Source organism: Pipra filicauda, unplaced genomic scaffold, assembly GCF_003945595.2.
Source record: "Pipra filicauda isolate LSUMZ 115617 unplaced genomic scaffold, ASM394559v2 scaffold27_size4233163_pilon, whole genome shotgun sequence".
Lineage (NCBI taxonomy): Eukaryota > Metazoa > Chordata > Aves > Passeriformes > Pipridae > Pipra > Pipra filicauda.
The window spans coordinates 1880865-1905634 of NW_024104398.1; the positions used below are offsets into that span (position 1 = coordinate 1880865).

Consider the following 24770-nt stretch of genomic DNA (forward strand, 5'->3'; position numbering starts at 1 on the left):
CAGGATCCAGACTTGATTTTGTTGATGAATTGTAAACAGAAATATATCATAAGACACAGAAAAGGTCCACCTGGTCTTCAAACCCGTCAGGGATGCAAAACCAATGCAAGTTTCCTTTTCGTAATGTAAAAATGTGATTAAAATGGCACAGAAATAAGGGCTTGCTTGTCTTTTCAGTTCCTTTTTTCAGCTTCCTTACAAGGAACTGTCTTTAAATTGCTTTTATTTTTCAGATGTCACATTACTCCAAAGATGTACCTCTTCACATGAGTGAGGAAACAGAATCTTACCATCTCTTCTCCCTCAAAACATCCCCCTCTGCTCCCAAGGGCATGTGACAAATAGTGCATTGCATGCCTCAGACATAACTGATAAGCTCTGTATGCTTATGATTAAATTATCACGGCTCTTCTTCAGTAATGCATGGGAGCAAGAGAAAAGCCCTCCAAAGATGGGGATGGGGGGGCCTACAATTACTTACATAGATGAAAGAGTGAAGACTTTGTTATTCTCACGTAACCAGCAAGTGGTTGGAGGGGGCACTCAACTCCACAGACAAATTTCTTTAAGTAGTTGAGTAAATTGGTGCTTCCTATCATGACAGTAACACTGGTTCCATACTGCCTAAGACACAAAAACTCAGCCTTATCCAGAGCTGGCAGGTGAAGGTTACCTGTCCTCTCACCAATACAGATTCCACTGTCTTACCTTTTGGGTGCTTTTCCCCTTTCCTTGCCTGCTAAGCGCAGACAGGATCAGCTATGAGGGATTTAGAAATCTCAAGTGACTGAAAACAGACACAGACTTAGGGTTTTATAGCAGATACAATTTAACAAAAATTCACAATATATTCTTCTGACATATTTTTAAAAATAATTTTAAAAAATACTTGCCTGGGTCAGGTTAAAATGATTTAAAAGCATAATTATCAGGAAGCAATCTTCAAAAGTGACATTTCATAACATAATCTTTTCCATTAAAGCAAAGATCGTGGTTCTAACATGTTTTCAAATACAGGCTTAACTCCAATATTAAAAAAACACTGAGTAGCAACGCTTATTCCTCAAAAATCTACACATCTTCCAAAGTCTGTCCTGGTCTGTTGCCCTCTTTACTTTTTTTGCACATTTGAACACATAAATTAACATAGAACTAAGAGAGTTAAACCCAGTGGAGAACAGAACAGAGAGTATTATCAGAGGAGAAAGAAAATTGGGATATAAGCAGAATTGTAGACTTGCTGGTAACACTAACTCTATTTGCTGCCTTTCTTACTGAGCTGGCTGCAGAAAAAGCCAAACCTCCCATCATCACCAGCTCAGATTGTACTCGCACTATATACAGCTGACCTTCTCCTGTCCTTTAAAGACATTAAAATTCAAATCAAGTTTTATCATTAGACTATGCCCACAGTGAATTCTACCCACTAACTTTTACCCATCTCACAAAACGGAGTAATTATCAGAACTATGTGAAAAATAATTAACTTCTATTAATATAGAGAGTTAAGAAAAAATAAGAACATAGAAAAACAAGATCCAAGACAAGATTCAACAGTAACTAACCCGGTGTTAACTGAGCCCTTTAAACCAACATTTTGGTTTGTGCCTGCACAACCAATACACAGGCAACATCCTTATTCTATCTGTTTTCTAGCTGAGTTCCTCCATAAGTACTGACAGCCTTGAGGAGGATAGTTCTTGCTTCTGTCACACTGAGTGATCTTGCTCAGTTATCTAATTTTATTAATTTCTTCTTCTTGGCTTGCTTTTTGGACACGGTACTCAGAGCTGAAATGCCCACTGATGTCTGAGGCAGGAGCAGTCTTCCAGACTGTGTTGGGTACTTGGTTTTCATAAGGACTTTAAAGAGTGGCTGGGACAACATATGTTTCAGTTGTTTTTTCATTCCCTTCAGCATCTTTTGCTTCTGGCTTTCTTCTTGCTCATTAGCTTTTCTTCCTTGGGGCAGAAATCAAAGATACAGAACGTTACAACAAGAGAACAACTTGCATTGCAGACCTTTGTAGTGAGAAGTGCAGATGTTAATCTCAGCTTTCTCTCTCTAACAAGGTCACTCCCACACAGTCTTCCAGTCATCTGTGTCACTTTCAGATCACCCAGGCTGTCCACAGGATAATGAGATCAAGAAGAATCTCGACTACTGAGTAACCATAGCCCAGGTATCATTCTACTAAATCATTCAGCTGGCTCTCAACCCTGAACAGACTGAGGAACAAAGGGAAGGGGGCCCCAGAAGATAAGGTATGCATTCATCCAGGGCTTCTAGCTCAGGCAGGAGCTTCTTCTGTGTATTTTGTTACTTTATGCATGCCTCATTTCAGCACCTGTAAACCAGGAAGTCCTTTCCTCTTTATACATAAAAAGCAATGAGGTTCTCAGATTTAATAACACAGGATAAAGAAGGGCATAGAAAAGATTTGAGACAGTTAATAGGGTCAGAGGCCTGAAATGGAGAGAAAAACAAAGTTGTTGTAAGGTAAAATTGAAAGGGCACTACTAAAGCCTTTGTAACGGTGTAAGAGGCATTTCATTTATGGGAGGAATGACTGAGATTTTAATTGGTCTCCAACAAGCTACAGAAGAATCAAGAGACTGAGTACAGCATGAAGCTGGCAAGTTTCTGGATGGCAATTACAAAATGTTTCACTTGAGAGCCCCAACTTACTTGGACTGGATGTGCTGTTTTGAAACTCATTACAAAGCACAGCATATTCAGATTATGTCAAAACAAGACAGCAGAGTGCTAATTATCTGAAAGCACTCCTGAACAATTTAGACAGAGACGATTAGCGTTTGCTTGCAAAGTGGTTGAGAAACAGCTAGTCCAGCCATGAATAAAATAAATAAATACATAAATCTAAACGTATTTTGAAATTAAGGCATCTTCATATTTAGCAGCTAACAGGTTAGAGACAGATTCATCTGAAGTGACCTCTGCAGCACCTCTATTCAGCCTGCCTTCAAAGAACTGGTAGGAAATCACACCTTCAGCTCCTAAAATATAAACACAATGTGGTACTTTACAGTGCATCTAAATTTTGCAAAACTTCATGGCACTGAGCTAATAGGCACCCGCAATTGCAACAGCCCTACACATTCAGGCACAGCCTGCAAAACATTTAATTTATAAAATATAAGAAATTATTTACTTCTAACACACCACCAAAAACCTCAGCAACTTGAATATATGTATTGGCCATTTTGCCCACACAACTCAACCTACATGAGGCTCACATAATATTTGGTGTTTCCTAGCACTTCCTAGCTGTTCCCACACAGAGCTGTCAGGCTCCTGTCCTGATGCCTGACTACAGGGAGAGACAAGCAGAAGCGAGGAAACAGCTTTTTCTTTGACACAGGGGGGACAAGACTCAATCAGGACATACTGGGCTGTTTAGATCACTCTGAAATACTTGCCAGAAGCTAAACAGTTCTTGTCCTATGACATGTAGACTTGTCTGTGACTTGCCATAACTGTCACACCTCACTCCCTCAGCTTCAGCACTACTGCTGCACAATCATCCTGAAAACACCAGTAACACCACATACTAATGACACTCCTTTCCTTCCCCTTCTGCTCTGCACAATTTGAAGTTTCTCTGCCATGGTGAGGCTTCTTCCAGACACCAGCACTGTGGGAACAACTGAGCACACCCACAGACAAACATTTCTACTTGCCCATCAACATGTTATCATCAAGATCCATCTCAAGAGCCTCTGCAGCTTGATGGAGCCAGGAGTTGTGTTGCTTTGCCCGACTGTTGAAAAATTCTGCCTTCTCAATCTGCCTTGCCAAATTCATCCGTTCCTGCAACAAAAATACATTTAGACATTATGATCAGGTTTAAATGTGTGGTACTTCAGCAGAATCTGTTTGAGAGCATGCATTACAATGCATCTGGGGTACAGAGACACTCTGGTTCCCTATCCATGTTCCAGGAGATGCCTTGCATAACAAAGACGTCATAATTTGCTAGTGTTTTATTTCTTCAGATCCACGATAGAATCTGGTTTCTAAAACATCTCAACTACTAAACATACCTGAATGTTAACATTCTATAAACAAATCATTACAAACACTTGAGAGACATCAAGAACAAATCATGATTCAAATACCCATAATTTCCAACTTACATATTCACATAGTACAGATCTCAGAGTTACTAGACTCAGCAGTAAGGGGCAGCCACTACCTTCACTAACTCCTGCAGGCCATATGGAAGGAACAACTCATGTTTTAAGGAATGCACCTGGATCTTGTTTAGGCACAGGACAGAATGTCCTGTCCTTCCCAGCTGCACACAGGTGGAACAAAGATGTCCAGCAAATTTAACCTGATCTGCAGCCTTCCAGCTGGGCCAAAAAAAATAACTAATTCACTGTGGAAAGAAACTCTACACTAACAATAAATAATAATCAACCAGCAGCAAGTTCTGCTGTTTGGAATGTGCCTGCAACTGTACAAAACAAACCCTGTGCAGGAAACTGAATAGTCTGGTGCTACACAGTAACAGCACCAGCCAGAACTGCCACAATAGTTAAGATGCAGAGAGAGAAGAAATTAAATGTGCCGTAAACTACTAAATCAGTCAGTTCTAAGAAATTTTAAATAGTTTTTCCGTCTTTGCAAAATTTAAGTTCTCTTTAGGTCTATCCTCTATCCTGGTTCAACAAGTCTATTCCTTCCAAGTGTGAAACCCCTTCACACTTTTTCTGAGCTTGGATGAAGGCATACAGAAACAGAGAAGGAGTGTGCAAAAGGGACAGACATACAGAACCTGCAGCACTATTAGTCCTAACTACAGTGACTTTGTGATTAAGCCCTGTAAGTGTAAAGGAGACCTGACTGTTCAAAGGGACTCTGAGGCTGAAGTCCTGCAACTACAATTACAAAGACATCTCTTCCGGGAAGAGGAGTACTATTACAGATAGGAGAGAAAATCGTGAGATGGTAGCAGGAAAATTAAAGTGTGGAAACAATATTTATTTGCTCATTAATTGACAGAGCATGATAAGAGCCAAGAATACTCAGCAAGAAACACAGAAAGAACCTCTGAAGAAACACTCTTAAAAAACAACAGATTTCTTTCAGTAGCCAGAAATATTTAGTGGGTGTAAGGGGGCAGCAGAGGAGATGGGGGGGAAGGAAATCAGATTCTCTTCATTACTACCAAGAGGATAAAAACAAGTCTGTAGAAGCATTTACTGATTTTCTTTCTCTTTCAGAAAGCTGCATCTCCTGAAAGATTCATGCTAAATACCCCACCTGCAGCAAGTCTGGGCTTTGAAACTTGCTGACATTATTCCCAAGGTGAGGATAGTGCTGTTGCCACTGGGGGTAAACCCTGGGCTCTGTCCAAGCCAAATGGATAAGCCTGAATCAGAATACTATAAGGAAGATAGCTGTTGCATTATCTGACTGCTTGCATTCTCCCTTGTTCTCAATGAGTGTGCAACATTCAGACATTCCAACCCTGAATTCCTTTCAAATCCAGTATTTAAGTATGTCCCATTCCTACATAGCTGATATCACTCAAAACATTAAGAGAATGCTGAGACATGAAATGGTCTCTTATTCAAGAAGTAAAAAATCTGCAGTGACTAGATGCTTTCTAAAACACATTGTTTTGTAAACCCTAACCATTGTCTATCTCCTTAAAATGGTCAATAACCCAGAAAAGAGAACATACCTAGTTTGACAGGGTTCAGTGGCAGCTGTGGCCTCACAGTATAGGAACTCTAAGAAAAGCAGACAACTCACTACTTCAGCTGAGTAGAGGCAGGTGAAGACCACTGAACACCCCTGGACCTGCTACTGTTCTCCAATCTGTTCCTAACAAAAGAGGCTTTAAACAATGTACTTAGCAAAGCCATCCCAGCTCCCCAGCCACAAAACATACTCGCTTCCCTATACTGTTTTTGGAAATCTAGTCAGGAGAAACTCTACATAACACCATACAAGAAAAACATAAGTGATGTTTACGTTCAAACACATTTCTTGGGCCAGTTATAATGGAGAAATCATAAATACTGCTTAAAAAAATATAAAATGTGACTAATTTCATTTTCAAATCCAGGTCCTCAGAAGTAAATTTCACCTGAAATCTGGAAAGAACACGATAGGCAGTATCATATCAGTAATGTAAGTAATATAAGCAAGCAAGCGACTACTCAGGCTCCAAAAAGACTGCTGTTTCTTTACCTTGATAGAAGTCATGCACTTGGTATCAACCGGGAAAAACGGCAGCTCTTCACTCTTCCCCAATGTTTTATAAATTTTCCGAAAATTGATCAAGTCGTCAGGGCCAATCAGCAATAGGCTGAGGCCTTCATTGGCAGCTCGGGCTGTTCGACCGCTTCTGTGCACGTACAGCTCAGAAGTACGAGGGACCTGCAAGTGTTCAGAGAAGCCATGAAGCTGCCAGGGAAAGCTAGCAGCAGCCTGTCATGCTTTGGACAAAAGGTTGCCAAAGAATATTGCATTTTATACACCCACAGTACATCACAGGTAACAGAAAAAAGTAATGTAAAAGATGATGTCTTGACACACTTTTTGTTCTCTGATCCAGCATTCTTCCTTGCATAATCTTTTGTGAATTTCTCCTAACTTCTGACCCTCTGTCATTTCACTTGAAAAGCAGCAAAACATTTTATGTGTCCTCAGAGATGAGTTATATGGCTGAGTCATTTGACACCTTTGGATATCAAAGTGAAGCAAAAAGCAAGGAGGATAATATCTGTTATGCCATTTCTGATATAATCGCACATTGATGAAGTGCTAGCTACTGCAGTCAGTCACTGCAGCAATGAGAACTTTAAGTACAAAGCACTAAGACAGTTAAATGATTAAATATCTATACTTGGGACTATACTATACATGGAATCAAGAATTATAGTTTTATAGTCTTCAGGATTTGGATCATGAAGGTCTTATTTCAAAACTAAAGCAGTAAAAGTAAAACCATTAAAAATACTTAACCTGGTAGTGGATGACATGCTGCACATTGGGAATATCAAGACCACGAGCTGCAACGTCTGTTGTCAGGAGGACACAGCTGAGAAAGTGACAAAATTTAATGAAGATAAAATTGAAGAGTAAATCATCTGCCGAGGAACATAAAATACAGCAATACAGAATCCTACCACAGCAGTTTAAGAAACAGATTTATACTATATCATCTGCTGGAACAACACATTCTGCTTTTCCTTACAGAAACGATACCCACTATTACATCAGAGGCAGTCTTGAAACAATTCTTAAAATAAAACTAAAAAAAGCAAATGTTACCCTCAGCAGGTCTGTATTTCCAATATAGAAATTCACTACCTTGCTGGATCCTGTTTTCCTATGCTCTTCTTCTCTCTCGGTTCACAAGAACATTAGAACTAATTGCTATCTAAAGAAGAAGGGGGATACGTTCCCCTTTGATGCCCTTTTCAGTGCACTGCCCAGGTTGGGTTTAAAAATATCTTTAGTTGATATGACCATACCATTAACAACACAGCCGATCCTTCAGTAGTACAGACATGTTATTAAAAGTTTTACCAGTTGAGAAAAATTACATTAATAACATTATATATTTAAATAACAGCTTTTTGGGGCTAAAATATCTTCCACCAACTTGCATTCAAATAAGCTCTCTCAGTAAATTAAAAGCCGGAAATATAAGGAGAGGATTCTGTTCTGACAATTAGTATTTCTCCTTACCCCTAGATATGATGAACTACTCAAAGATGTTGTTCTTTTATATAAATAGCCTACTACAGAGACAAAATTCTCCTTAGGATATGGAACAATTTGTTTTAAAAACATCTCCCAGCACCTGAAACAAGTTACTTTTAGGTAATGAAAATTTATTATGATTTTACGGCATCTGACTGCATATTCTATTGCTACAAGGTTCAAAATAAAAATAACAAGAGAAAATTCCATGGCTTGCAATCTGCAGAACACCATGAGAGATGGTCTCATAGATTTCTTTCTTGCCTTGAAAATCTGCAGTTTCTGAAAGCGATCCATCCCACCTTGGCCAGTGCTATCAATACAACATTTGCCAAGGGATACTGCAGATCTATCACAGCAATTCAACCTGTGTTCTCCCTGCTTGAATCTATTAACAAGGTACAAATTCCCAGACAGCATGCAGCAGTTTACAGCAGGACTAAACTGTGAGGCTTCCGGATTATGGAAGTACTGAGACCATCACCCTCCTGCCAAAGGCTGTTCCAAAACCAGCAGGAAACAATGTTTCTTAAAATGGCAGGACTGGTCTGCCTGGGTAAACCCTGGCTGCCCACCACTGCTGAAAGGCACAACTGCCCCTTCTCTTACATTGCTCCAGGATACCTTGACCCCCTGAAAGCTAATTCATCTAACTAAACCCACAAAATCGTAACACAGCAAAAAATAGTTAGTTTTCTAATAGCTTAGTGAGATTCAATGACTTACAGAGGATCAAATGAGCTGCAGAGCAAGGATATAGGCAGAGAGGTGTGCAGGATGGTCATGAAAGCCTATGTCTCAAAACAGGGCAAGTGACAGCTCTGTCAGCAGCAGTGAGCTGCCAGACCACAGGATAATTCAGGCTCCAGAGGACCTCAGGACATCTCTAGTCCAACCTCCTCCTCAAAGCAGGATGAGCTGTAAGGCCGGACCAGGTTGCTCAGGGCTTTATCCAACTGAGCCTCAAAAAACTCCAAGAACAAGCAGCCTGTTTCAATGCTCAAGTGTCTGCACAGAGAAAAAGCCCTTTTTCACAGGTAGACCGAACCTCTTGTTTTAACTTACACCCATTACCCCTCATCCTCCTACCATGCACCACTCTGAAGAGCCTGGCTCCATCTTCTTGACAGCCTTCTTTTAAGATATCAGAGGGCTGCAATTAGGCCCCTACAAAGTATTTCTCCCGGGCGACACAAACTCTGTGCCTTCAGCTTCTCCTCTTGCAGAGCCAGTGCTTCTTGAACACCTTGGTGGCCTTCAATTGAACTTGCTCCAGTTCATCACCTCAACTATCCCGTGAAACCTCATCCTTCATTGTTAATAACTTGGGCTGATGAACTTATGGGTACTCACATCCCCAGCTAGCCTCCTCAGCTTGCTCCAACTCTAACAGAGCTGCTTCCCCTTCCCACTACCTTTTACATGATTTTTTTCTCTACTAGGAAGTTGAAAATCAACCTACCTCTCTCGCTCAGCAAACCTCTCCAGGTTTTTCAGCCTTTGCTTTTGGTGCATGTTGGCATGTAACGGAAGAGGATCACAATTTAAGATTGTGAGGAGAGAACTGAGGCGTTTTATACAGTCTATGCTGTTTGCAAAGACCATGGTTCTTCCTGGATACTGGAGAAGAAAGTAATATAGATAATAGTCCTTCTCGTCTGTATTACAGTGGATTCTGGTTTCTGTCAGAGTCTCAACAGTAGCCTCCTTCCTTGTTAAGTCTATTACTTTGGGTTTGCCCTTTATTCCTATTTTTTCCATTAACAATTCTAGTTTGGTCTTCTTGTCCATCTTTTTAGCGTTCTTTTTTTGTAAAACTCTTGTAGGAGTCTGATGGACTAAAGTCAACGTGGCAGAAAAAACAAAAGTCTGTCGATGAGGGTTATACTGTGAATCATTTAAGACTTCCAGCAACTGAGACAGCTCTAAGAAGTGACCTTTCTCAACCATTCGGTCTGCTTCATCAATCACAAGGCACCTGTCAAGCAGAAAACACACAGTAAAAATATACTTGTGCAGATAAATACAAACCTGATACACTTAAAAAGAACTTTTCCTGCTAAACACATAAGGGATGTTCTGCATATAAAACCAAAAGGAGCACTGGGTATGCTGGGGCAGCTACAGTAGCCTTCTGCACTTGTTTTTGAAAAAACAGGCTTTTACTACTGTCTTTAATTGACATTTTCCTCCATCAAAATAACCACTGTGCATTTCAATAAAACACTATGAGACAAAAAAAAAAAAAATAAGTGATCTTATGTAGTCTAAATTAATCAGTTAGTAAACACAATCAGGGTGCAAGGATGACTAGTTCAGTATCCAGCAGTTATTCTACAAGGCACATTTACCTGAGCTGACGAAGATTTGAAAGATGTGGGTGTCTCTCTTTAACTAAGTCCCACAGACGGCCTGGGGTTGCAATTACAATTTCTGGCTTTCGATTCAGTACACGTTCTTGCTTCTGTGCAGCCATGCCTCCAACTAGAATTGCAGTCTTAATGCCTAGAACACATAATAGGTTTTATTTCACTAATTTATCAGTCAATGTTTTTATGTAGATCCATTCAATGATTTTAAACAGTTTATACTGCAACTTTCAATAAGCATTTTGGTCAGGAAACTTCAGGGGTTTTATGTAACATCGAACATACAGCAACGTGCTCAATTTTACAGAAAAATCCTCATTCTTTCTCTTAGGGCACCTGTCTTCTAATAGCACAAAGAAACACATCCATAGCTGTTAGTTTTGTTTACCCATAGGGCACCTGTCTTCTAATAGCACAAAGAAACACATCCATAACTGTTAGCTTTGTTTACCCATACTTCAGAGTCTCATGTTTTGTCAATTACATCTGCATGAACAAGCATATTCCTGCTATGATTAACCAGGAGGCCACTTTGTAAAATAAGACTGAGAAATGCTTGTCTTGCTAAATGACTGCTTGCTTGCTATGGAATAATCCTACCAAGAAAGCTCCTGCCCAATTAATGATTCTTGCATAGTAGCACAGACCTTGAGTTAGCTTTAAGTACTTTGCTGAGGTAGTGAAAGGAGTTTAGTTTTGGAAGCTGACTACACATGGCTTATTTCACCCTCCTTCTTCAAAGAATACATTGGCCCATGACAAACTCAATGCTACTGTGCAAGACCCTTCCAGTATCCAAGCTACCACTGATCTCTCTTCCCTACTACCATGCTTCCAGGTATGGATTTTTTTTCAAAGTGTGTTTGAGGCAGTAAAGCAAGCCCACACTAAAACATTTTCTCTCCTGCTGCTGCAACTATGTATCACTTGGGCAGCAGATTTTTACACATAAATAGCTCTGCTCCTGTCAGAACTGTATGACATAAATCAATTGTTTCAGGCTAGCAGTTATAATAAGCCTTGTAATCAGTTGCAGAATGATGAACACAGCAGGATCCACAGACACTAAAGAAGATGTGCTTAAAAGTAGTGCAATGCACTACATATCCTCTTCAATAAATAATTACTGGTGTTGAAGAAGTGGTGAGTTCTTTTCCAATTCTCTCCCTTCTTTAACAGTTTCATGTCCTCACTCATTCACGCAATAGATGTACTGACTTCTGGTTTGGAAGAGAAAGGAACAGGATGGAATTGCTTTTATCAGGCATATTACTCAGTAATACTCTATGGCTTGACTGCTGCAGGAGGCAAGTCAGACAATCCAGCAATGTGATCTACCCTAAAAATTTATGGCCTTACTTTTCTTTTTTGATCCATCAAAATTATATATTTATATACACACACACACACATAATTATATACGCTATATAAAAAGATTAATAGACCTGTCAAAAATTGAAATTATTATATATATTTAAAATTTTATATATAATGGAATTATTTTTATATATAGCCTACATTATCCAAAACTAGGACAAAGTTAGCTGTGGCTGGGTATCTAGTACTCATTCTGTGTTGTGAGAGCACAAGTCAATAGCTATTTGAAGGAAGACACATTTTAAAGCAAAATATCTCACATTAGCTGTTTACTTCCACATGCATCTCACTGAAGAATCTTCATGTATTTCTCACACATCAGTGACTACAAACCCTAACCCTTCAAAAGCCACAGCAACTTCATGATTTTATGGAAGAAAGTGTGGCACGTGTTCTGGCTCAACACCAACGCCAAGACCCAAACACAGTGTAATCCGGGACATGGCCTGCAGGACCTACGTACCTGTAAACTTTGCAACTGCATCAATGTGGTGCTTTACTTGTACAGCTAATTCTCTTGTAGGAGTGAGGACCAGTCCTAAAAGAGGTCTCTTTTTATGGGAGCCAACAGTTTGTGTCTTGTCACCTGAATCAAATTCAACATTTTCCAGAACCTTCACACAGCCTGTTGTGGAAGATGCATCATCTTCATCTCCGCTATCTTCAACCTGCTGATGGGTTACTTTTTCTGCTTCATCCTCATTTTCCCAACTTGTTTCATCCTGATGCTGATGGGACTCTTTAGAAACACTGTCATTTGTGGTTGTTGAGCTATTCGATTTTTGCCACTGCAGCACAGAGTGAATCATTGGAATTGCAAATGCAAGCGTTTTGCCGCTTCCTAAAAAAACAAACAAGAATAATAACACAGACCAACAAGTCATTTATTTGAAAAGATGAGAAAAGCAACAGCCAAATGCACACTGTTCTTAAAACATACCACTGTAACAGACACAAATTCATGATCTTTAGAACACCAGAAACTTGCAGAAATAACATCTTTTCTCCTGTTCCCCTTATACATCTCCTTGAGGTCACCAATATCGTATTTCCTGGGGAACAGGTATTTTTCCAATCTCTAGCAGGTCAGGCAGACTTATTTGTTCTGAAAGTGTTTTTTAAAAGCTGCAGTTGCAGTCAAGATATTTTTAAAGAACTGTATGCCCGTAAGGAGAATACCATGTCCTATTTGAAAGTTCTGATCAACACTCTCCAAACAAAGGAATAGCAAATGAGGCCAAGGACAAGCTGGAAGGTACTTGAAGGATTTGTTTCTATCTTCAATTTATAGTCCTGTATTTACAACTTTCTAAGAAACTGTATTTTGAAATACTCCACTGCCTAACTTCCTGATCTAGCACCATTTTTATAATCAGAACACAGAAATCTGATTTAAAACAGATAATCCACTTTGGAGAGAAGGCGGTTGTCAAAAATGCTCCTAGTTTTAATTTCAGGGGTTCTTGGCACCAAACTGCCAGTTACATCCCTGCCACGTATTCCCCTCTGAACAATCTGTCAGTATTAAAGATGTCAGGAAGAGCCTGGTAGCACATCGACCCCAGTTAAGGTTCTCAGTTCATTGATCATGAATGCAGCATCCAGAGTACAAGACCATTCCTGTAATAGGCCACTGCTGGGAAACAGTCCTCTGGAAATCTAAATTCATGTCCACATCACATTTATGTCACAAGCCATAAAGGTTTGCCAAATTCAGCAATACAGAATTTTTCCTATTTAGGGGAGAACCTTAATATTAGTTAATTAACAGATAAGCCCAGTGTCATTATCCTGATCAATGCTGCTGCAAAGTCTCCTCGTATGCACTTCCCCACCTTTCTGCATGTCTGGGAGGTCTCTTATGACTTCTGTCTGCACTTGAAGCAGAAATTGTTTATAATCTGTATTTACAGATTATAAACTTACATACTTATATACTTACACTTATACAGTAAGATTCTGTATTACCAGAACATCTGTTTTTAAGGTGAAGAATACTGATGATCTTGAATTAAATGTAATGCAATTTGGCTGGTGCAAATGTCAGTACTGCACCCAGACAGACTATTGCTGTGATAATCAGCACTATTCTGCAGGCAAGATTCATCCACAAATTTAACAAATTATCACCTCAGAGGACACGTTACCTTCGTAACACACAGACCACATACCAGACAGGCCTGCAAAACCAGGAGAAAAGTATATCTTGGTACTACAGCTCAAGCCAATTCACACTTTTTTAAATGGTTTTAGATTGTATAATCGTACGGAGATAAAACTTGGTTCCCTAACCAAAAACTTCAGTAGTTCTACATATCAATGAAAAGAAAGGGTTAGACCCACTGCAAAAACAAGAAGCCTTGCCATTCCCTCCACCTGATCTCCACACAGATCTACTGCTATGTCAAAATGTTGATGTTCTTCCCAATGTTGCTACCAAAAAAGGAAGATTAATAGTTCTTTAACTTATCACATTCCTCCCTCAGGCTCAATGCTAAGTGATGCTGTAGGATGTAGAAAAAACAGCTGGAGAGCTTCAACCTCTCCCAGCTGCAGCACCTCCTAAGGGACAGTTGTCCATATATCTCAAGTTGCTACAGGAACACCAGTGATCCACTGGGCCCTCTGGAGAGAACTTGGATTTCTCTCATGAAAGAATAAATGAGCAAAACACAGTCCTCCTACCTCAGGGTTATGCAAAATTATAAAGCAACAACACAGCCTGCCACCAACCATGCTTTCTATTCCGCAGCTAGAGAGGGATTTGCTTACCAGCACTGCAAAATGGCACTTTTTTTCAGCACATAAACACCACTTAAATTTTCAGTTCCATTTTCAAAAACACTCCCTGCAGGGATTTCTAATCTTATTAAAGCTAATAGCACCAACCGAGCTTCTAATTAAAATAAAAATGCAAATGACTGCATATCTTATTAGTTAGTATACCTTCTTGCTTGAGAGCTGTAAATGACTTTACAGACAAGCACTGAGATAAGGCAACTGGAACAGATGAAAAGAGTGCAAAGGAAGCCTTTAAACCAAGGCAGCTTCCAATTGTGCTTCCTATCTTTATGTCTTTTAGGGGAAAAAATGTTGCAGTGTTAAAGAAGACAAAACTTCAAAGGTATAAGCAGCAAAAAAAAGTTTGAAGGAACATAATGCTCTGAGACTTCACAGCAATAAGTAAAAAAGAGGCTGTAACAAATATGGCCTGGGCCATATTCACGCTTAACGTTGTGCCCAGTGTTTATTTACTGCTCCATGCTAGCACTGAATCATCTCCAGAGGAATCCAGTTCTCCACTTTGCCTTGCCAGGGGCACAAGTTTGGCTGCTGGAAAAATGACCCTGCTTGTTTCATTAATTCTGCCTTTTGCAGAGTATCACCCTACTGTTCCCAAAGCAAGAAACAATTTGAGAGAAAAAAGACTTCTGTCAAAAGCACAAAAACTGATTGAGATTTCAAAGCTGCATAGGCTGTACTTTGAAAAGATGGAACATCTCCAGGTTTGTAAGTTACAAAGTTTTAAAAATTTACTCATACATTTAAAACTTTACTAATATGTTGGATTTGCAGAAGATGGAAGCTCTTCTCTCATGTATAAATGCTGCTGCTTCTACAAGTAAAAACTTGTAACCATGGGCTGCTTTTAAAGAAGAGATGGGACGCTCGCAACACACAAGCAGTTTAACAGATTTGTACCTGTTTCTGCAGCACCAAGAACATCCATATTATCCCGGATGGCAGAAGGCAAGGCTAAGGCTTGAATAGGAGTTGGAGCACTAAACCCCAGGTAGCTCAAGGCCTGCAACACTGGTTCAGGTACAAACAGGTCTTTCCATGCAGACACATCAGCTTTTTGATCAGCTGAGGCAGACAGAACTTCTGTTGTCCAGTTCTTCCCTTTTTTAGAAGTTGTTATTGGTGGAGGAGCTTCCTGTGCTTGAGAAGCCTTGTTTTTAGCTGCCTTCTTTTTCTTTTTCTTTGGAGTGTCTTTTCTGCTTGATGTGCTCTCAGTCGCATGTCCATAGTCTTTACAATTTGCTTCTTTGATTATCTCACTACGCTTTTCCTCTTTATCAACCAGCACATCAACTTCTGCTGCATCAGGAGCATTGCTTTTATCTGTTTTGCTTCTCGAATCTTTGTTTTTCTTTTTCTTTTTGGGAGGGACAACAGGTTCTTCCACCTCCTCATTGCCGCCTTCTTCTGATGCACTCTCAGCCTGTCTCTTCCTCTCTTTTACTTTCCCCACTTTGGAAGAACTTACCAGCCTGTACTCTGTAAGTTCCTCCAAGCATACTATATCTCGAAACTCCTCCTCAGCAAATAGATTGGGGTCAATTTCCACAGTTTTCCATTTTCCTATTACTTCAATGCCTTTTTGCTTCCCTTTAAAGGAAGATCTAAATCTCCATCCTTTTCTAGCCTTCTTTTTTTTACCTGAAAAAGAGAGGGAGAGAAAAAAAAAAGGAATGAAGACTAACTTGATGATATTCAAACAAACAAGAAATCCATGGCATAATTATTTTACTTTCTTCTTTAAAATATTAAAAATATAACTTAGACATTAGTAACTCAAATATTAATAATGTCAATATAACTACAGGCTAATCTATATCACTATAACATATATATATATTAGCCTGTATAGATATCTCTCTATATAGACTAACATATACAACTATTATACATATATATATATTATCCTATATAGCCTATACTATCCTATATTAGGCCACACCTGAAGTACTGTGTCCAATTCCGGGCCCCTCAGTTCAGGAAAGATATTGAGGTCCTGGAGCAGGTCCAGAGAAGAGCAACCAGGCTGGTGAAGGGACTCAAGCACAAGTCCTGTGAGGAAAGGCTGAAGGAGCTGGGGTTGTTCAGCCTGGAGAAGAGGAGGCTCAGGGGAGACCTCATCACTCTCTCCAACTCCCTGAAAGGAGGTTGTAGCCAGGTGGGGGTTGGTCTCTTCTCCCAGGCAACCAGCGATAGAACAAGAGGGCATGGTCTTAAACTGTGCCAGGGGAGGTTTAGGTTGGATATTAGGAAGAAATTTTTTACAAAGAGAGTAATCAGCCCTTGGAATGGGCTGCCCAGGGAGATGGTGGATTCACCATCCCTGGAGGTTTTTAAGATGAGACTGGATGTGGCACTTAGTGCCATGGTCTGGTAACCACAGCGGGGTTGGATCAAGGGTTGGACTTGATGATCTCAGAGGTCTTTTCCAACCCAGCTGATTCTGCGATTCTCTCTCTCTCTCTCTCTCTGTATATATATATACTAGTCTGTGGTTATATAGCTACACATATACGTATGTTTTTATATATATTATACACTATATTTCCCTATAACATAACTGCAGGTTAATTTATTTAACCATATATAACCAAACAGAGCAGCAGGCCAGGCCTACTGCCTGGCACACCTCTGGGGATAAAGAGAGAACCGCCGGATAAATCCCCGCAGGCCCGAAGCGCTTCCGCCGCTGCCCACCCCGGGTACTACCCGCCGGAGCGGCGGCAGGGCCCGGCACGGCCTCCGCCGGCGCACGCGGGAGCTCCCGACACCTGTGCTTACCGAGCTCAGGAGGCCCAGGGCAGAGAGGGACGGAGAGAGCGCGGCCGCGAGCTCTGCGGGCTGTGCCGCCGCCACGGCCGCCGCCCGCCGCGTGTGCTCGGGGCGCCGCCATTGCTGCGTGACGTCACTCACCGGTACCGCGTGAGGTCACTGCGCGGCGCCCGCCGGCGCGTGCCCGTAGGGGGGTGGGGAGGGGGTCGCTGCGCGCGCACGAATGGTCTCTTAAATTGCAGCTCTGAAATTAGCGGCTACGGTTGGATGTCACCAGCTCGTTCGCTGGATATCACATCGTATTAGTCATTCAGTAAAACCCTGGCTATTCGTGCTTGCTTGCGTGCCAGTGTGCTCCTGTTTAAGGGTGCTGCGGGTAAAGCGATGCGACTTGGGGAAAAGTTGAAGTGGCGGCAGGAGGAGCAAGCACGGCACCGAGGGCACAGCAGGATTTTTTTTTCCTCTCACATACTCTCTGCAGCTTGATCTTGCTGTAGGAAGACGATGTCATGAATTATACGCTATGATAATGGCAGATTTTTGTTTCTGCTAAAAGGGTGGCTGATGCTCAGAACAGCCTCTTTTGCTGTGAGACATGGGGGAGGAGAGGGTTAAAAACGGGAGGTTTCAAGGTGATAAGGGACCAGGACACTAGATTAAAGTGCAATTACAACTACAATTATTTCTTCTCTTTGTTATTTGCAGGTGATCCAGGTCCTGTGAAGAAATGGGAAAACAAAAGAGTTGTTTGTTTCTTTGTTTTTTTTCTTTTTTTACTATTTTAAGGCCAAGGGAAGAAACAAGCATATCAAATGTTTTCAAGAACAGTTTCACTTCCTGATAATCAGCATTAATGTTCTGGCAATGCACAACATGAGCAGTTGCTTCCAATTTATATCCTCCTGTGAGGAACGCTAAAGAGCATTTGATGCTTGGTCCTCGTGTTCTGTACAAAATGAGTTTAAATCAGTGACTGTCAGGAAGTAGATTCAGGGAGCAAAGTTTTATACAGTACCTTTAACTCTACGACCAGCAAACCCTATTTATGTAGTACTGAACTGAAGACAGTGATGCCCAACGGTGCTGTCTCACTGGCAGCACCCCCTGAGCTGGTGCTGTGTCTTCATCAACAGCTTTAATGAGGGGTCTCAGCAGTCTTTATGCATTCCTTCGTTAAAAGTATCTTTCCTTCCAGGTTATTAGATTCAAATTTGCGAGTGACAATTCTGCTTGTTTACAATTTTTCCATTTTCCCTCTTTTTATTTTACTGGATATTAGCAAAAGCGAATTTGCAGAAGCAAAAGAAACAAATTACGCTGAAATTCTGGTGTGGCTGACTTAATGTTGTTCCTGAATAAAGAATAAGAAAAAAATTGTGGACAGGAGAGTTTTTACCTGTTAATCTTATGTCCTTATGCTGTATGTTGTGTTAATCATATGTCCTTATGTGGTTCCAGAGTTCCCAGTTTTGTCCTAAAAGCAAGATATAACATGGAAATGACTTGCTGAATTATACTTTTTAATGTAATTGTGGACATATTTTCACAGGACATAGGAGTTATTCTGATTTTTTTTTTTTCAGTAAGAATTCAGTTGTATATGCAGCTGTCTTTTCTGCTTGATCAGTATTGAGCTCTATGTACTATTTATAGACTAAGGGATTGAAATTACAGGCCCTAAATTTTAATTTGAAAGCAGGGACATGCCTATTTGTAATGAGCCTGGAGATTCAGAATGATCTTACCTAAACAGACATGGTACCTTTTCTGATTGCCATGGTGTGAACTGGTTGTACAAGAGGCATTGATTATTTGAGTTGCTTTGAAATGGGATAACCAAGGGAACTAAACATTTGCTTAGTATTAGAGCGACATTAATCTCTCTGAGCCTTTGTCACGTGAAAGAGACGCAGCTTTGTTATGTTGTGACAAGGTTCTGTCAATAAGAAGTGCACCTTTGTGTCCTAACAGAGAGTCAGCTGATAGACTCCTGGTAAATACAGTTCCATTATCTACAGTGCCGAATGACTTCTTAGTAAAAATAACAGTGACAAATGAAACAGAGGCCTGCTTTACCCCCCCTAGGACTTTTTTAGATCAACAGTTACTTAAATACCAGGAAATTGTGAATTGAAGAGAATAACCTGTATTAATAAGTTAACGAGTCATGTCATTTGTCTTGCATAACTCACGTCAGTACATACATATTTTATTATTTTATCAATAATTTCGAAGTTATTTAAGCCATTATGTCTGAGAGCCAAAGAGAACTTGAAGGGTTTGATGTCTTCATTACAGAACTTTACTCGACAGCAGATCCTGTTCTTCCCAGCTGTAAACTATGGTCCTGCAGATCAGTAGTCCAGAGATTGTGGTTTGGTCTCTAGTGTGCAATATTAGATATTATATGTTTTGTCAGTTAATATTTTGGTTTTTTATAAAATATAGAAGACTTCTTCTAAGGTAGGTCGAGTCAGAGATTGCTTTGACAAATACCTTTCATTTGTGTAGCTGAATTCAGCACCAGGAACAGCTGAATCTGCATGTGAGCAACTGATGTAGGCTTTCACATACTAATCAAATTCTTTGGCTTCTCTCTTTTTTTCCCTTTCTTTTGTTTTTTTGGCCTCTTGCAGGAATGGCAGTATCTGGTTAATTACTGATTTTAATAGCCATTACTGCTAATGAAAGAATATCACCATACTGTGATTTATATTAATCCTCATGGTACACTGTGCGCATGAAAAACATGCAGCTGCTGGCCAGTGGGGGACTTGATACCTCCTGTGTTTTGAAGGCTGTAGAATTTGCTCTTCTGTCTTTTCTGGCATGAGGCCAGATGAGGCTTGTCGTCCTGTCCTGAAGTGCCAAGGTAAAGTCTTGGTTCTTGGGATCAAGGCCTGTGTTTTCATATTCAGAAGTTCTGTAATATCATTCTATGACTGATAATATCTTAAGACATAGTGCCATAAAAATAATAACTATGGGAAATGGGTTGCTAACTGGAGGAGAGTTTTAGAACGGATTCTTCTTTCTGTCTTCTGCAGCATTCTGCAATATTTTTCTATATTTCTCCAATTTATTAGTTCTCTATTGTTAAACCTATTTTGAAAATATATGTCCCTTTGCCTGTGCTGCCTATTTTTTTCTTTTTCTCTCTTTATTCCATCTTCTAACTTCACAGATGTGTTTCTTAGCTCTGTGAAGCGTTTTGTCAAAGACATCGTGCTGCTCCTTCAGCTAATGTGTTCTCAAAGCCAGGAGAAAAAGATAATCTCCATGCATGAGATTTAAGAGTACTGGCATGTTTAACTCTAGTTACAATAGCAAAGACTGTTTCAAGAACAGAAGAAGAAGGTGTGATTGAAGAGTGGCAAAGACACCTCCATTTAATGTGAGGGAAACATTTGGAATGGTTGCAAATGCAGTCAGATGCAGTAGATACTTCAGAATGTATTTTCAAGAGAAGAATTATAAAGAAAGTTAAGAAGATAACAGGAAATTAAATAAGCATCAACACTGATTAACCCAGGGGCGAATGGCAAATCAGGCCATGTCACTTAATAAGGTAACTGCTTTTCTGGGCAGAAAAATAAAGGTCATCTAATCTATCTGGACAACCTCAAAATATTTTTAATATGGGAAATGATTAATAACAAGGAATAGTAGAGAACTTTGAGGTGAAAGGAGTTTGCTAAAGAGGAAGAGCAATACATGTTTCATTTTGGGGGAACACATTGGTGTGTACATTGATAGATTATCAGTTATATCAAGTTTACTCAAGGAGTTTCTTAAAGTCTTGTGGACTAATCTTATTTAACGAATAACTGTGATACAATATTAAATTTGCTGATGACACAGTTATTAATACAGAGGGGAATTATGATATCAAGGCAGATTGAAAGGACCTTGAAGACCAGAATAATTGGATGAATATACTTATACAAAGTACAGCACCATTCGGCTAAAGCGAAAAGAATTTATACCATTAAGATGGGAGTTAATTAGTTTCAGATCACTGTGGATGACAGAATTATTGACCACAAGATAACTCTGAGCTGCAGCTCTAGTAGATTTGGTAAACTAATTCCTGTACAAACATTCATTCTTCACAAGAGGCATTACTTCCCTGAAACTTTTATTTTCAACACTGTATTCTGACCACTTTAATTCAAGAGAGGTGAAGTCAAACTGCAGCAGATACCAGGGGGACTGCTAGGGTGATCAGGGGAATGAAGAGCCTGTTTTAGGAATGAAGACTAAATGCTGAGCTTAGCTTTTTAAACCTGTGATTACAGCAGATATGACTGCAGACTTTAAATACCAGGAAAGGGAGAATAATTTAAAGGAAAGGACAACACTAGCACAAGAAGAAACTCGGTAAACTGGCCAACAGTAATTTTAGGTAAGAAATCTTAAGTTTCTACGGCAACCAATGAGTAAAGAATACTTGAAGGCAAAAAGTTGTTAGTTTTAATATAATGTTTGACATGAGTATGACAGATTGTTCATGGTTGTCATAGCAAGGGACTGGACTCACTGGCTTCCTCTTTGTTATGAATATAGCAGTACCAGTCTTTGCTTTTGCAGCAGGCTGGTATGTCTTAGTACACTCTCTTCGTCTTCTGGGTCAGGGTGCTGGTAGAATGTGGTATAGACATCCCTACTGCAAGACTGATGGCACTGAGATTTTTGCCATTATTGTTCTTATTTCTAAAATGCAAATAAATTCTGCTTTATCTGGATATTTGGAAAAACTAATAAATGTGGGGAAAAAAGTTTTCTGTTTCTACAAAAGAAAATCATTCACGTAAACTTTGTAGTTTGCTATTAGATCCTACTACAGGGTGAAAAATCCTACAAATAGCTGGAAGATATGAAGAAAAATGGCACTTTCTATTTGCTCTGTTGTTATTCTCTCTTTGTGCATGTGCTGTTAACTACTTCTGGATAAAGGGTAGTAGATTAGACACTGTAGGAGAACATTACTAGTTCTTACAGAAAGACGGAGAACACAGTGATTGCAGTCTTAGAGATTTTATATATTACATAAAAACAAATTTAAGGATCTTTTCTGTGTTATCATATGATCTTTTTGGGTTTTTAGAGCTTATTGGAGGGAACTAAGTTACAGGAGAGAATATGGGAGACCAGGCTACAGATGATGAAAGCACATTGAATACAATCCATTGCTTTTTCCTTTATAACCCATTTAATTACATAGCTATTACAATGAGATGACCCAAGTGGCAAAAGAACAATCAAAACTTTTCTACAAATGACAGCAGTAAAATGAAGCAACGGTTTCTTAGCAACAATTTAGAAAATATGCTAAATAATATTTTTTGCTGCTGAGGTTTGTGTATGCTACATTCCAGGCATTGTTCCAAAGTAGACTAATATTTCTGTGCATGTTTCTTTTATATTAATCTTCTTACAGGTTTGCCTTAACATGGAGTTTTTCTGAAGAACCACTGTTCATGGAGACATTCTCACCTGGAGTACAGAGGGAATAAAAAAAAATCTTGTTTGGTAAGGCTAAAGCATTAGATGGAACATTAAAACTGCATTATTTTAAGGGTTTGGTGAACTGTAAAAACCAGTTCCAGTCAGAGGCTGCTCATTTGGAAATGGTGAGAAACAGTTGTTACAGCTCTGGCTGTCTCTCAGTAGTGGTGAACACACTGAACTGAACTTCTGCACAGTTCAGGTGCTGAGTCCTGAGCAGAACTGTGATTACACAGTGCATAATCTTCACAGTGTACATTATGAAATAGTATTTATTTTTCTGTGGAGTATTAAATGAAAGAAAATGGGAAATGAAGAATGAAATGTTTCATTTAATTTTGATGTTTATGGTAATTCTTCAGTTGTCTAAATTAAAATGAACAAAAGAAAACCCCAAGAGAAAGCATTACTTTCAAGTTGACCCAAAACATATTGCCTTTTTTCCCCCCCAACATAATTTAAAAATATTTTGCTGATTTTTTCCTCCTTTTTTAGTTTCACCATTGCATAAGAAATTCTGGCTTTTAATTGGGAATGCACACATTTTGCCTGAAAGCATTTCTTGTCGTGTTCTTCTGTATCCCCCAAACCAGTTACTTCATATTTCAGCTGATTTCAGAGCAGTTTCCAGAAGGCAGACACCTAACTGCTCGGTAGCAAAGGAAAATGGCCGTGTCCGACATGACAAATCCCTTCCCCCAAGAATACTTAGGTTGAGCCAGTGTACCTGAAGAATTCTTTAGGTACAAAGTCCTTCCACCTATTTTTTTTTTTTTTTTTTTTGGTCTTCACCTGTATTGCATTTAGAGTTCATTACTTCAGAAGGCCTGAATAACACCCTCTCTCTTCTCCCACTCAGAATGGGTGCTATTTTTCTGGGTTCTCTGCAGTTGTCTCCATTAAGGAAGGATTATTTGAAATCAGCCCGGTATTAGCTTTGCAACCTTACACAGCTCCTGTGTTAAAGTGAAGGTTCCAATTCACTCTGGATTTCACAAAAGCAGCATGAAATAGCTCTTCATTCTACTACATTAGCTATGACAAGGTTAGAATGAAGCTGAGAGTAGAGCTTTATTTGAGAGAAGAGAGGAGTGAAAAGGGGAGGAGCTGGAAGCAGCAGAGTTACTTTAACCATAGATGATAGTGAGAGACTACTTGCCTGCAGATTTACTATCAGAGGGGATTAATTTTTATATATGTGGGTTTGGAACAAAATATGCAAGAATTCTTTTTCCTGTCAAATGTGTGGGTCAAAAGGAGATTTGTTTATATTTAATCTAATTCCTCCTGTGATCTTTAGTCTGGTATTCAATTTACAGAAAAAAATTCTTATTTTTATTCTGCTTTTAACGTTTCCAGGATATTTGTAGGTCTCTTTGATATATCTACTGATTTTAAAACTAATGGGAGTCATGGCCACACAGTGTTTCCTGGACTGAGTTAGAAGGACAGGACAGCTTTTTAAAGGAGCTGTTTAAATGTTTACAAGAAACTCTCTTCCTTAGTGGCTTACAAAATTTATGTAAAATATAACATCATAAATCAGCCTAGTTGTATATCTAAACTCCATGTTCTTCAGTTTTTAAAACTGAGTTATGAAATTCCTGGTTTGAAAACTGCATTGAGTTCCTAATTCAAGGCACACATAAGGTCGCATAAGATCTCTTAAGATTCATGAGAACTACTTCTCACTATTTCACAAGGTGAAATAACCACAGATTGGATGTGAAAGAACTTGCAAAAGGATTTTCCTAAGTAATTGCCATTGGGATTTCAGTACGTTTTCCTAATATTTATCATTGGCAGAAGCCTGCACGTCAGGATTCTGAGTTTGAGAAAAGAACATTGTATAAAATTCTTTTTTTATTTCCCCTCATGGAGATAAGTTACTTAACTGCTCTGAGAGAACTTAAGTTCAGTCATAACTATTGTATTTGCTGATGATGTTCCCTAGTTAAAAAGATAATGCAAAGGAAATGTTCAAAATACTGTTCTCATTTTAATTTATTGTCATGCCTTGAAAACTCCAAATGGTTTTGGTTTTCTATTACATAACACTTTGATTATTTATATATATTTTGGATTAGATTTTTTGTTGTACACTTGCAATTAATGGAGATGCTCTAATTTTGTACTGTTTTACTTGTTTAACTGAGCACAAGATTTGGCCTAATTGGTAGACAGAGAAATAACAGA

General features: G+C 39.4%; 1 protein-coding gene across 1 annotated transcript; it reads right to left on the minus strand.

The window, feature by feature from the left end:
* Nucleotides 1-805: 805 nt before the first annotated feature.
* Nucleotides 806-17187, minus strand: DDX24 (DEAD-box helicase 24). Its single transcript, XM_027729396.2, has 9 exons — nucleotides 17076-17187; nucleotides 15195-15935; nucleotides 11956-12333; nucleotides 10098-10251; nucleotides 9209-9724; nucleotides 7003-7078; nucleotides 6226-6414; nucleotides 3702-3831; nucleotides 806-1961 (listed from the first exon to the last, which is right to left on the minus strand). The coding sequence occupies exons 1-9, from the start codon at nucleotides 17185-17187 to the stop codon at nucleotides 1729-1731; spliced, it is 2529 nt and encodes an 842-aa protein (XP_027585197.2). The 3' UTR covers nucleotides 806-1728.
* Between the last annotated feature and the right edge of the window lie 7583 nt (nucleotides 17188-24770).

Coding starts and splice junctions, on each gene's coding strand:
- DDX24 (XM_027729396.2), bottom strand. CDS start 17,187: ATGGCGGCGCCCCGAGCACACGCGGCGGGCGGCGGCCGTGGCGGCGGC. Junction 10,252..11,955: donor TGCAGTTGCAAAGTTTACAG/GTACGTAGGTCC, acceptor TATGTGTTCTAG/GCATTAAGACTGCAATTCTA. Junction 3,832..6,225: donor AGTGCATGACTTCTATCAAG/GTAAAGAAACAG, acceptor TTTTTGTTGCAG/GAACGGATGAATTTGGCAAG.